The sequence below is a fragment of the Amphiprion ocellaris genome, chromosome 11 (assembly GCF_022539595.1).
Source record: "Amphiprion ocellaris isolate individual 3 ecotype Okinawa chromosome 11, ASM2253959v1, whole genome shotgun sequence".
Lineage (NCBI taxonomy): Eukaryota > Metazoa > Chordata > Actinopteri > Pomacentridae > Amphiprion > Amphiprion ocellaris.
Genome location: NC_072776.1, coordinates 2,102,052 through 2,115,112, shown reverse-complemented (window position 1 = coordinate 2,115,112; position 13,061 = coordinate 2,102,052). Strand labels below are relative to the sequence as shown.

The 13,061-nt window shown below is 43.0% G+C and overlaps 1 protein-coding gene across 9 annotated transcripts in view; it reads left to right on the top strand.

Moving 5' to 3' along the window:
• Window positions 1-13,061, top strand: part of LOC111588659 (target of Nesh-SH3) — a 32,257-nt gene that overhangs the window by 14,750 nt on the left and 4,446 nt on the right. For 3 of the 9 annotated variants that reach the window (XM_035943320.2, XM_035943319.2, XM_023299142.3), the window contains 8 exons: window positions 2,931-3,119; window positions 3,878-3,943; window positions 6,358-6,420; window positions 8,720-8,842; window positions 9,233-9,322; window positions 9,461-9,670; window positions 11,634-11,739; window positions 12,281-12,360. In XM_035943320.2, the coding sequence (XP_035799213.1) occupies window positions 2,931-3,119; window positions 3,878-3,943; window positions 6,358-6,420; window positions 8,720-8,842; window positions 9,233-9,322; window positions 9,461-9,670; window positions 11,634-11,739; window positions 12,281-12,360 (927 nt within the window). Of the gene's footprint in view, window positions 1-587; window positions 2,070-2,456; window positions 2,535-2,930; window positions 3,120-3,877; window positions 3,944-6,357; window positions 6,421-8,719; window positions 8,843-9,232; window positions 9,323-9,460; window positions 9,671-11,633; window positions 11,740-12,280; window positions 12,361-13,061 lie in introns of all 9 variants that reach the window. The other 6 variants (XM_035943317.2, XM_035943314.2, XM_035943315.2 and 3 more) reach the window with 5 other exon arrangements.

Sequence of the window (13,061 nt, the reverse complement as noted above, 5' to 3'; positions counted from 1 at the left end):
TTTCCTACTGTTTTCTTTTCTCGCTTATTTTCTGACTTCCTTTCTTTTTTTCTTATCGTCTCTCTCAGAGGTGAACATGTGTTCAGGTTGAACTGCCAATTTAGAATGGTACATCAGAATCCCACAGCAGACGATCAATCAGCAGCTATTAAACCCTCATGTGTCAAAGCCTCCTGGAGGCACAGCCAATGGATTTGGATGGCTGTCATTCACAGTCATCCTGGCCATAGAAGACGAGTCTGTCTGTAGTAACACGGTTGTTACATTGCAAATACCTCCATATGGTCTGTCTGCCTTTGAAATTGGACCTGCTCTATCAGTCTAATGCCAGGTAGAAGTTATTGTGTAGCCTGGGCTTCAGTCTAACATTTGCTCTTGCAGTTTTCAGGCCAGTAGCTGTTGGCACTTAGCCTGTTCTAAATTTCTGCTGTTTGCTCATGCTGATCATTTTCTGGATCATAAAAAACATTTTGCTTTATTTAATTTAGTAAATCAATCTTTCCTATGGACAGTTATATTTAAAATGATATTTTACAGTACAGGATTGTGGCTTCATGGCCATGTTTTCTTTCTCTCACACAACCCAGGAGGAGGAGACCTCTACAGATCTGTCCTGCCTCCTTTGCCGGAGGCTCCATTAGCTCCCAAGATCCACTCTCCAGTACACATTACTTCCACCATGGCGTCTGTGCCAGTACCCAATGCAAATGTGGACAAACAGGGAGGGCACCTACAACAAAGGCCTGTGTCTCAGCCTCATGCAGAGCCTCAACCAAATTCCAGGCTCCAACCATACTATCGACCACCACCACAGACAAAACCCCAACCCCAAGTGAAGCCCCAAGTTAAGGCTCAACCTGTGCCAAAACCTCATCGCCAAACTGAACCACAACTCCAAACAACATCCCAGCCCATACCCCAGACCCAGCCACAAACCTACACAACATCCAGGCCCAAACTCCAGACACAACCACAACCCCAAGCAGCACCTCAGCCCATACCACAGACAAAACTCCAGACACAGCCACAACCCCAAGCAACACCCCAACCCATACCCCAGACACCACCTCAACCCCAAACAGTCCTGACAAAACTCCAGACACAACCACAACCCCAAGCAACACCCCAACCCATACCCCAGACACCACCTCAACCCCAAACAGTCCAGACAAAACTCCAGACACAACCACAACCCCAAGCAACACCCCAACCCATACCCCAGACACCACCTCAACCCCAAACAGTCCAGACAAAACTCCAGACACAACCACAACCCCAAGCAACATCCCAGCCGACACTGCAGACACACCCTCTGTTACAATCTCAGCCAAAGCCACACCCTAAATCAAATCATCAAACCACACCACAGTTCCATTCTGAACCAAAACCTAAACCAACATTTAAGACCAAACAACAAACACAACCGCAGCTGAAGCCTCAGCCTCAGCCGTGGGTTCAGCTAGCACATCCTCGAATCAATCAGCCAACACGTCAGCACATACCTCATACCCAAGAAAAACTGCTAAATACTAATACCCGACCACAGACTCAATCTACAAATCTGCCAAAGACTCAAACACACCTTCAACCAAAAGCACCGCGACCACACCTTCAGCTAACCAAGCAGCCATCTAGACCCAGACAAACACCTAAACCAAAGATCATTTTTTCCCAACCCAAGCCCACAACACAACCTCAATCCAAGAGCCAGCCTATCCCCCAACCCCCACCTCAGCCAAAAAAGCAGCCAAAGCCTCAATCACAACCTCAGGCAGGAAAGCATCCAAAACCTCCACAAAGGCCCAGAATTAGGAACCAACAATCTGAGCCAAAGACTCATCCACGGCCCCGACCACAACCTCCAGCAAAGACACAGACCCAACTTGTGCCTCATTCTCAACCCATTTCCAAACCACAATTTACAACAAAAGCCCATTCTCAACCTCTACCGAAGCCACGCCCCGTATCTAAGCCCCAACCACTCCCTCATCCTGGGCTTCACTTGCAGCCTCAGACCAGGACCCACTCTGATCCCATCAAGGTTACTGCAAAGCAGGCAGTCCCTACGGGTAAAGACCCTACTTTTTGCCATCAGCAATCCACAAATAAGCATTAAGACCACATCCTTAATTACATTTTAAAGGGGGCATATATATTTAAATTTTGGATGTATTTAAATTTACTTTTTAATGTAAACATTTCAAGTATGTCAGAACTTGAGCAATATTGTCAGACTTGTGTTTTTTGACTGTTGTAAATTCTACACGTTTCTATTTAATGAGTTGTCTCTAACCAAATAAGACATCTGCATTAGCTACATGTAAGAATGGTTTGCTTTTGAAACCAACAATCCTTCTCGGCTTTGCAAATTAGGAGTAGGTATGCCCCCTTTAAAAGTCAAAACTATATTTATATACATATTATCTCAGATAAATAGTGAGTTTTCTTTCATACAGCTCCTAGTCCACCAGAAGAGGGCAAGCCTCTACCAAGACCTGCACTGGCTACAGAGAAAGCTGGTAGTTACAATCATGGTAAACACCATGACAAGTTTGTCCCATTACCATCTCTGCTCTGTCGTCAAGCCACGTGGAACACAACGCTTTCAGTTGTATTTCAAACCATTGGATGATGTCACTGCTTCTCCATCTCCATCCTACCACCCTACAAGCTCCACCCTATCGTTGTCCCTGTCTCCATGTGTGCCTCCATTTTTCAGCGCCGCACACTCGCCTCACCCCTGCCCATTCACAACCACAGCAGTCTGGCTAGCTTCAGATCTCATTTATGCCTCTCTGTCATTCCATCCATCGTCCTCTCCTCTACATTCCTTTTCACTGATGTGCTTTATCATTTGTTCCATCTAGGTAAAGCTTTCCAGCTCAGACATGGATCTTCCCTAACTGCCAATTGCCTCTCTGCTCATCTAGGTACCGGCGTCCTCAGACCGTCCGTTGCCGAAGTCCCTCGTTCTCCCATTAGCTCACCAGTTCCTACAGCAGGAAGAAACACCACCCTGTCTCGCACCCGGGTTCCTCCTCATTCCACTAATCATGGTGTCAGACCATTCTCTCCATCCAAGACAGTCACCTCTTCTCACAGCTCCAGCACACCTGGCGGTAAAGGAGTACTCACTTCCCCTCCACTTATTCTCTTTTTCCCTCAGGTTATCCTCTTCCATTAGTGAACTCTTGCACACTCTTGTCTGCAGCCGTGCATCTACAGCTTCAGAGGAAGACAAATAAACCTCTCGATTTGGCTTCACGATCTCTGTCAGATGCATACAGTAGACATGTGAATGCCTATGCCGTTCTTCTTCTGCTTCACCTACTCTTACCGTACATATGCTCTCCACGCTCTGCCACATGTGCTCGGTGTGTATTTCACACCTTTACCAAGAGCAGCAGTGGCGTCTCTGGAGACAGGATCGTTAATATGATTTACGGTCCCTCGTGTTGGCCAGGTGGGAAGTCTGGCTGCAGCGATGGCCAGGACACACCACATTTTACACCAGCCATGCCAAGCCAAGCACTGTGCAGAGAGTACAGCTGCCACAGCCTCTTTCTTTCTTTTCAAACACACACACCTTCCCACTCTCCAAAGTTACACAGGAGAGAGGGGTAAAAGTCAGAAGACCAGAATGATATGTTTCAGAGTCATTGCACTCACTCTGTACATCCAGAACATCTGTAAAACCACGTTAAAATCACAAACATGTCTCCACTTTTATTGTCGTTGACATTGGACAGTAAGAAAATGCACAGTAACAAAGACAAAAAGCATTTTTTACTTTCTGACATTCTTCTTATATGGTATTAGTATGTTTGTCGCAGTAACATAAAACACTTTATAACAGACCTTTCTCTCCCTCCAACAGCCAATGGGGCGCATCATAGGGGCAATGCTCTTCCTAAACCTGTGGTGTGGTCCAAAGAGAAACCTGGTAAAGAAAAACCAAGATAATAACCTTTCAGTGTTCCTCACTCACTAACCTAAGAGGCACTGTTATGTCCCGTTCCACACAGTCACACTGATTTGTTCTCTCATGCTGTGTAACCTGTCTGTCAGTGCGACACCTATGTCTGGTCATGATCTGTGTTGTCTGATACGTATAGTCCCAGTAGCTCATACTGACTGAGACTGAAGCCATATGTAATTATAATTTTGGCAGACACCTTTCCTCTCTGCAATATTTAGTCTACAGCACATAAGGACCTGTAATCAGCTGGTTTGAATTAGTTTGAGAATAGTTTAGTTTTTAGGTGAATGTGGTTTGCCCATTTTACTTTTTTTTTGTGGGTCAATCACTTGTTTCCATTCTGCCAGGCAGGCTCAGTTAATTAGAGTAATTGAATCCATCTCAAGTAGTAATGCAAACCACGTCTGGACCACATGTATTAATGGTGACGCTCTGCTCACTCCTTGTTGTTCGGAGTTGTGAAGACAGATTGTGCTTCAGTCCCATGTCACAGCTGGTGTGTGTTATTTCTGGAAACTTGGACAGTTTCAGAGGTCTTCAAGGAGTCGCAAGGCTCCCTGGAAGCAGCTCTACAGAAAAGAATGGTCATTCTGCCTGCCACCCTGCACGTCCCAGCACAAAGCTCCCAGTGGCGGTACTGTTTTACAAAGACGTCAGCTGCACATTTCATTCACTTTCCTGCCTCCGTGAAGCAAATGGCTTGGAGCTAAATGTTATTACTTCTCATACCAAAAAGCATTATGCGAGTCCGTGTGTGCATTTGCAGAAACTGAGAATCAGAGCGTGCTCACAACAGTTTAATGGAATCAGTTTCATGCTGGCATATAAACTTGAATCCTTTTCAAAGCGAGCTATGGGATGCAGGTGTTCATGCATGAATCCCATCCATGAAATCTGAGTGTGTGTTGCAAAAGCATCAGCTGCAGTGTTGCGAGACGCTCTATTTCAGTGGGAATATTTGTCTGGACCGACCATAAATCTCCGTGTTTTGGTTGCGTACATTTTCACATTCTCGCCCTCAAGATGAAGCTATCTGACAGAAACCAACACTCTCACTACCACCGCTGTTTTAAATCACAGATCTGAGTCTCAGGCCTTTTGGCACATCACAGGCTCTTTGATGGAGTTTATTGTGAGACGGCAAAACCAAACACACCTGCTGCAGAAACTACAGAGCAGCTCTCATCATATCAGAGACACACTGTTGACACGGATTAGTGACATCACATCTTATCACGTTACATCTCAATGGCTCTGTTCTCATTTCTCACCCAGCTAACCATGACATCACTCATCTGAGCTGTCAGTCGTTCATACCTCATCTCCCCGTGTGGTTTATGTTTGTGTATCTGACGACTGGCATTTAAATTACCGCATCACCGTATTGTGTGACTTACATGTGAGCATATGTTTGCCATTACCCTTCAGTGAAACCATACGTGTGTCAGAGCACTCCTTGATTGTATTCTTAGGGTTAATCAGTGAGACTCTTTGGCAGATGTTGTTTTAGTTTGTCTCGATATCCTCAGCTCTCTTCTCCTGATGGTAAATGCCAGAGATCTGTGAGAGAAATGCGTTTTGGCCTCGACACATAGACGATTACTGTATTCTGTCAACAGAATGATCATTAATGAATCTCTGAGATAAGAAATGACAAATGGCAAGAGGAGTGGATGCTCTGGAAATTAATCCTACTTCTTAAATGGTGTTTTCTCAGATATGAAACATGTAAAGAAAATGTCTGTTATGTCTCCCCAAGCTTCTCCACCTTTTCTATGATATCACAACACTAATTATCAGATTATTTAGTTTGTTTAACATCATTAAATCACTGCAGAACCCTCATGTTAAGAAATTTGGCCATTTGTAGCTGAGGTGTTTTTATTACAGAACATTACACTTCAGTGTGATTGCTTATCCAGTACACTAAATCCAGTTAATTCCATGTGTTCGTTTAAGCAGTCGCAGTGAAAATAATGTGATCTTCATCTCATAGCTTGGTTGGCTGTTGTTTTATGGTATTTGTTTTGTGGTGCAGGGACTCTGTGGAACATTTGTTGTTCAAACGGAATGAGATCCAAAACAATTTTTTATAGAAGGGAATCAATAATCTCACACAAAGGCACATTTCACATGCAATCTGGCTGCTTTATTGCTTTTATTTTGTCTGTGTTTGTACACTATAGCGTGTCTGCCCTGCTAAATGTCTCCTTGTTTTTGAATTCTTAAACTTGACATTCTTTCGTCATTATTGCACTATATAATCACCAACACTTGTTTTCAGTTTTGTATCTCTACCCCAGTGCCGACCACCTGTTACTCCGTTTCAATTGTGATTCCAATCTAAACAGACTCTTGTTTCCCACCATTCCCTGCAGTTCTGCGTCCCCCTGTTCCTGGAAACAAGAGACCCAACCTGGTGGGGAAACCCAGTGAGCATGGTGAGGGCAACAGTGATCGATGTGCAGACCACTGAACAGTACTGCACCTCATCCTGTGTACTGTACTGTAATGACACACACAGCAAGCCTCGGGGAACACAGATGTTTCAAGCCAGGGGTTGTCAAACTTTTTCTAAAAGATGCTCCTTTACGTTCTTCCATCCCTTTGACTCTTTGATGCACAACATGGGTCAACAGATGCCCATATTCAATGGAATATGGGCATCTGTTGACCAATGTTGTGCATCGAAGAGTTAAGAAAAATGTCTAAAATGTAAGTTTAAGGAATACTTTGACACTTTAGGAAATTTACTCTCACCTTGTTGTTGTTAGTGCAAAGACTAAGAGCAGGTAGAAGCAGCTACATGCCTCCTGACTATCCATAGATAGCCAAGTCAGCCAACAATCAGAAGAGACTCCAAGGAGTCACTGAACCCCTGGTACAACAACCTGTCATTTTTACAGATGATTGTTTGCACAGATTTACCAGCAACGCTGTATCCATCCATCCATCCATCCATCTTTCCTTCCTTCCTTCCTTCGTTCCTTCCTTCGTTTCATCCATCTGTCCATCCATTATCCATCCTTCCTTCCTTCCATCCATCCATCCATCCATCCTTCGTTCCTTCATTCCTTCCTTCATTCCATCATGCATCCATCCATCCATCCATCCATCCATCTTTCCTCCCTTCCTTTGTTCCTTCCTTTGTTCATCCATCCATCCTTCTTTCCTTCCTTCATTCCTTCCTTTGTTCCATCCATCCATCCATCATCCATCCTTCTTTCCTTCCTTCCTTCATTCCATCCATCCATCCATCATCCTTCTTTCCTTCCTTCCTTCCATCCATCCATCCATCCGTCTGTCCATCCATCATCCATCCTTCCTTCCTTCCATCCATCCATCCATCCTTCCTTCCTTCCTTCCTTCCATCCATCCATCCATCCGTCTGTCCATCCATCATCCATCCTTCCTTCCATCCATCTATCCATCCTTCATTCCTTCATTCCTTCCTTCATTCCATCCATCCATCCATCCATCCTTCTTTCCTTCCTTCGTTCCTTCCGTTGTTCCATCCACCCATCCATCCATCCTTCTTTCCTTCCTTCGTTCCATCCATCATCCATCCATCCATCCATCCATCCATCCATCCATCCATCCATCCATCCATCCATCCTTCTTTCCTTCCTTCCTTCCTTCCTTCCTTCCATCCATCTGTCCATCTGTCCATCCATCATCCATCCTTCCTTCCTTCCATCCATCCATCCTTCCTTCCTTTCTTCCTTCCTTCCATCCATCTATCATCCTTCGTTCCTTCCTTCATTCCATCCATCCATCCATCCTTCCATCGTTCCTTCCTTCATTCCATCCATCCATTCATCCATCCATCCATCCTTCCTTCCTTCCTTCCTTCCTTCCTTCCTATAAAGACTGGCAAAAAGCCAAACATTTAACATACAGGTATGAGTGATATCAGTCTTTGCATCCAGCTGTCAGCAAGAACGTGAACAAGCGTATTCCCAAAGATATCAAACTATTTCTTTAAACTTTCTCCAAACTGCCGGAGTTTGGAGACACCGAGGACCCAAAGCTTGTCTGCTTCAGTGATCCATGTTGCTTTCCTTTTCTACCCTGTTGAGAATTTGTCCATCCTGTATTTTACATGTTGTTTTGTTATCTGAATGATGATTGCTAAACTCAATCTTGATAGCTTTGAGAGCATGAAAGCACTCTTTTTTTATTAGTCCCACATGCATCCATCTTGTATTCAACTTAAGATTCAATCCACATTTTTTTCCACAGGGTCAACTAAGTCTTGGCTGCAGCGCATTTACGTCCCTCACAGTTTGAGACCTGCCTTCTTAAACTGTGCTCTGCCAATAACAAACGTCTCTCAAAATAGCTTGCAAGGAATGTGCAGTGTTTACCAACACACAAAACAGCATTAATCCTAACATTACAGCTTATTTCAGCTTCTTGTTGCTCAAATGTTTTTCTGGACTTTCCTGTGTTTTCGCTCATCGCTTTCACCTAAGTGCGTTTGTGTGCACACAGCAAGTCTGTGCGAGTGCATCTGGGCATCCTTGTGCTCTTTAAAGGGGATAGAGGGCTGCCAGAATACATCTGCTGAGACCAAGAGATATTACTCATCAAGCAATCTCATCTTTCTGCAGCCAGGAAAAGGCCACTGAGTTGCTCAGTAGGGGTGGCCAGAGCAGATGGATCACAACTGTGTATGACTCTGAGTCAGATGATGAGGGAGAAGTGCTGATCTCTCCTCCTCCTGCTTTCTGTCCTCAGATAAACCCATGGACCTGAAACAAGGAGACAAGGAGTCCATCTTGAAGCCATTCCCTCTGGTCACAGCCAAACCCAAACAAGAGCGCCGACAGCAGACGACCACCTCGGCCCCGGCAGTGAACAGTAATGACCAGCACAACTTTTTTTCTTAACCTTTCTCATGAGCAACATCATGACTTATACAATCTAAGAACATACTTGAAAAAATACCTCCGTGAAAGTAAGAGCATATGGGTCTGAAACAGCTTCGCAGTCATTACATGCACATGATAACAATAATGATATGTTGGTGATGCAGTTCGCTGGTGCATGTAGTAGTAAGAAAAGGAAAGAAAGCAGAAAAATTTGAGCAATACGAGGCAGACATGGAGTCTGGATGCCGTCCAGAGCAGGTGCTGGGCTGGCTGGTTGTTGACCCTGGGCCAGCGCTGTAAAAATGAGGACAGAGAGAGCTGCCAGGGACTGTTGGCACATCAAACTAACCCAAACTCCTTTCTGCTGTTTCCTTTTCAGGTAGCCGTTTTGACATAAATGAAAACTCCTCTATATTCAGGCCTTTGCCGGCATCAGATGTAGACATCATGGGCAAGAAGCGCTTTGTAGGTAAGACTTCAGTTCAACATTCAAACCCTTTTTCCTCACTGGATCATCAGCTCTGCAGCGGCACTAGTAGGCATTTTACACGCGAGTAAACCAAACTTTAGAATACATAACTCCAGCTCTTACCGTACCTCTCTGCAGCTCCTCATGTCATCTACAAGACAGACAAGAAGCCAGACGAGCCGTGCTCCATCACCTCCTCTCTGGCTTACTTCCCCGATGAGGAAGGCGGTGATCAGAATGTGACCGGTCCTCCCCGCATCCCGCCCTCCAACGTCACCGTGGTCACCGTGGAGGGATGTCCGTCCTTCGTCATTTTGGACTGGCAGAAATCAGACAATGAAACTAGAGGTACACTGGATGCAAAAGGGGTTTAAAGCTTTTTTCAGTGGAATTCTGCTTCCTAGTTTTAATAAAACATTGAACTCCAGTACACCTGTTCACAAATCTGGTTTACTTTAGGTTTTGAAATTGAGTGCTTCTATAAACAGTCAGTTAATCTCTTGGAAAAAATGTAGAAAAATTATAGATTTTTTATTCATTTTTTTTGTATTGCACAGTTCTTCAAACTAGTGCAACTCAGAGTGCTTTACATCAGCACAGATAAGAGAAAAAAAATGATAAAGCATAAGACAGCAAAATACAAAAGTAATAAATAAGTCTGCATTGGTAAATTTAATAAAACTAAATAAAGGCAAACATGAAAAGATCATTTTTAAGGTTTTTAAGGAGCTATCTACACAGTTAGATGCTCTAACCTTCTCTAGAGAGATGTAGAAACTAGAGCTGCTTCCTGTTGTCGAGCATTTAAGAAACCAGAGTTAGAGGATCTAGAAGCTGCAAACCTAACCAGCATATCACATGAATAACGTTACAAGACTGAAAACAAAAAGTCAGAATTGATTCGAAAATGAGTCAGGTGTCCTAAAAGCCTTAAAACTGGAGTAAGGTGCTCTCTATATTTATGATGACCACGGATAAATCGAAAATCACGCTTTATTAATAGTTTCAGTTGAATATTAATTCCTAGCTTGCATGTAATTAATTCATGTTGAACAGAATATTATAAACAGCTCCCACTCAGTCGTTAGCTTCTTGGTATCCTTTAGGAAACACTGAGCTAAAACTAATGGAGTCTAACACATCAAGTAGTTCTGCCTTCATGAAGGTAATAATGTTCAGGAAACTCTTTTAGAGACGTGTTCAGTCAATTATATACTTCACAATGCTATTTTTGATTATTGTGCTGCTGTTAAAGCGTGTTGTTTTTTTTTACAGAGACATGTTTCTGTTTTTAGACTGTTTTTTAATTTAAGTTGGGTGAACAAAATAATCATAACACTTCCATTGTGGTCTGGATGCTCTAAAGCCTCAAAACGGAGCCAAGAGGAGGTGCAGAAGTCTAGTTTCCTCTGTTTTGTCATTGAATTTTTGCCCAGTGAGTCCAGAAGAAACCTGCCTACCCCAGCTTTAACCGAGAATATCCCTACTTTCTTCCAGTGTGCTGTTTGATCACTCGCCCGCTAAAAGAGCCAGAATTTGATCCAAACTATGAACAACTTACTGATCTATAAAACATAAAAGTTATTTTCTCATGTAAGACTAACAAGTGGTTTAACCCTTGTGTCGTCCTATGGGTCAAAATTGATCCATTTTAAAGTTTGAAAATGTGGAAAAAAAATCTATTTTCACAGTGAAACTTCTGATGTCCACATTTTCAACATTTTGGGAAATCTTTGAACATTTTTGGTGGAAAAAAAGAAACATTAAAAATGTTTCTTAAGAACATTCACATAAAAAATCAACCAAAATCCAGCAAATTTCACTGGATTTTGGTTGATTTTTATGTGAATGTTCTTAAAGAAAATATTAGAAGTTTTACTGATATATATGGAATCACTTTAGATATTTTTAGGATTTTTGTGGAAGATTTTTACTCATTTTTTGAAAATTTTTAAAAGAATTTTCTTGCCATATTTGGGGGATCTTTTAAAATAAAACTTTTAAGGGAAACGTTTGAGGAATTATTGGATTTTTCTTCCTGAAGATTTTGCAAATTTTCAGAAATTTGGGGAATTTTTTTGCTGAATTTTTGGATTTTTTTCAGATATTTTTTGATGCCCATAAATGAAGACAACAGAAGGGTTAAAGGTTTGGAGGTGCTTAAACGTCACATCTGCACCTCAGAACAAATCCTGTTCTCACATCTATCAAAATATCTCCATCTGTTCGAAATTACATTCTGAATTCTCAGAGCTGAAATGTGAAAAATTAAAAGCGCCGTGGGAATTTTTCTTCTTTCCTTCTTTGGCAGAGTATGAAGTCGTATCCACCACTAAAGGACCGAACGGACAGGAGGTGTCTATCCTGACGACCAACCAGACACACACAGCTGTGGAGAATCTCAAACCAGAGAGCAGGTATGAAAAGCAGACGTCTTTAGTCCGTATGCTTGAACTGGAGGCTGTTATTTTAGCATGGTTCAGTGTTGATCTGATCAACAGAGGACTATTAAATGGAACTCCTTTTAAAGTCATCTTCGGATTCACTGGAACTCTCGCTGTGAGTCACATTCGGTACAGAGCGGCTAAAGTGACAGAAAAGCTGAGGAAATCTGGGTGGAGTGGGTCACTGAGATTTTAATTAGATCTCAGCATCTGGAGTCTCAGGACTCAGCAGAACCCTCCCCTGGGCTGGGTTTGCTGCACCGACTGCTGCCAGCACATCTGAACGCAGCACGTGGAATAACCATCAGCTCTGTGTGTGTGTGTGTGTGTGTGTGTGTGTGTGTCTCTGTGTGAGCCCATATTTAGTTGTCAAAGGCATGAAAATATTCTGCATCTGGGCTCTGGAGATCAGAGGAATTTAAAATCGAATCTCAGAGTTTGAATTGTGCCTTTTGTGTGCTTTTTTTCTGTGTGTAACTCACATTTTCTGCTTTTGATATTTGTTTTGTTTCAGTTATGAATTTAAAGTAACTCCAAAGAACGAGCTGGGAACCGGACCCTCCAGTGATCCCGTGTCTTTCAGCACAGAATCAGGCAAGTTTTCCATCCTGCCCTAATCCTCTATGAACCCTGATGTGTTTGCACTTTACAGAGGAGATTAATTAGTTAATTCCTCTGAATGTTACTTATCAGGCGGCGATTAGTGCTGCCTTGAATCTCAGACGGTGGGCTGTTAGGCAGTCACTCGTCTAATGGTTTCAACATGGCAATGAGGTCCGACTGATTAAGACTCCAGGGTGTTGTCAGCTTACCAGACATCCTCTGAGGCCCCGTTCTTACATGTCCTCCACCTGGTGATCAGAGCATTCTGAACAGAACTTCATCTGTACCAACAGTGAAGCAGCTCAAGTGTTTCTGTTTGACTCAGATGTTATGTTTTACCTCAAACTGACAACAGAGAGAGAGGACTGCTTTACTTATTTGGCTTCCTGCCCTGGTGCAATCAGAGCCCAGTATTTTAGGCAGTAAATGCCAAACAGCCTCAAATACAAGCTTGTCTGGCACAGGAGTGTCAAACATGCGGCCCGCGGGCCAAAAGCAGCCCTCCAGAGTGTCCAATCCAACCGTGAGAGGACATTACCTTCAAATTGTCGATTTGTAAAACTATAAGTTTCAAATATTTTCCAGACAAAGACCAGTTGTTTTGATCACAAAGTAAAATACTACGTTGTTCATTTGTCATTTTGCGTCTCATTTTTGTCAATATTTTGTCTTGCTTTAGTTGTTTTTTGTCT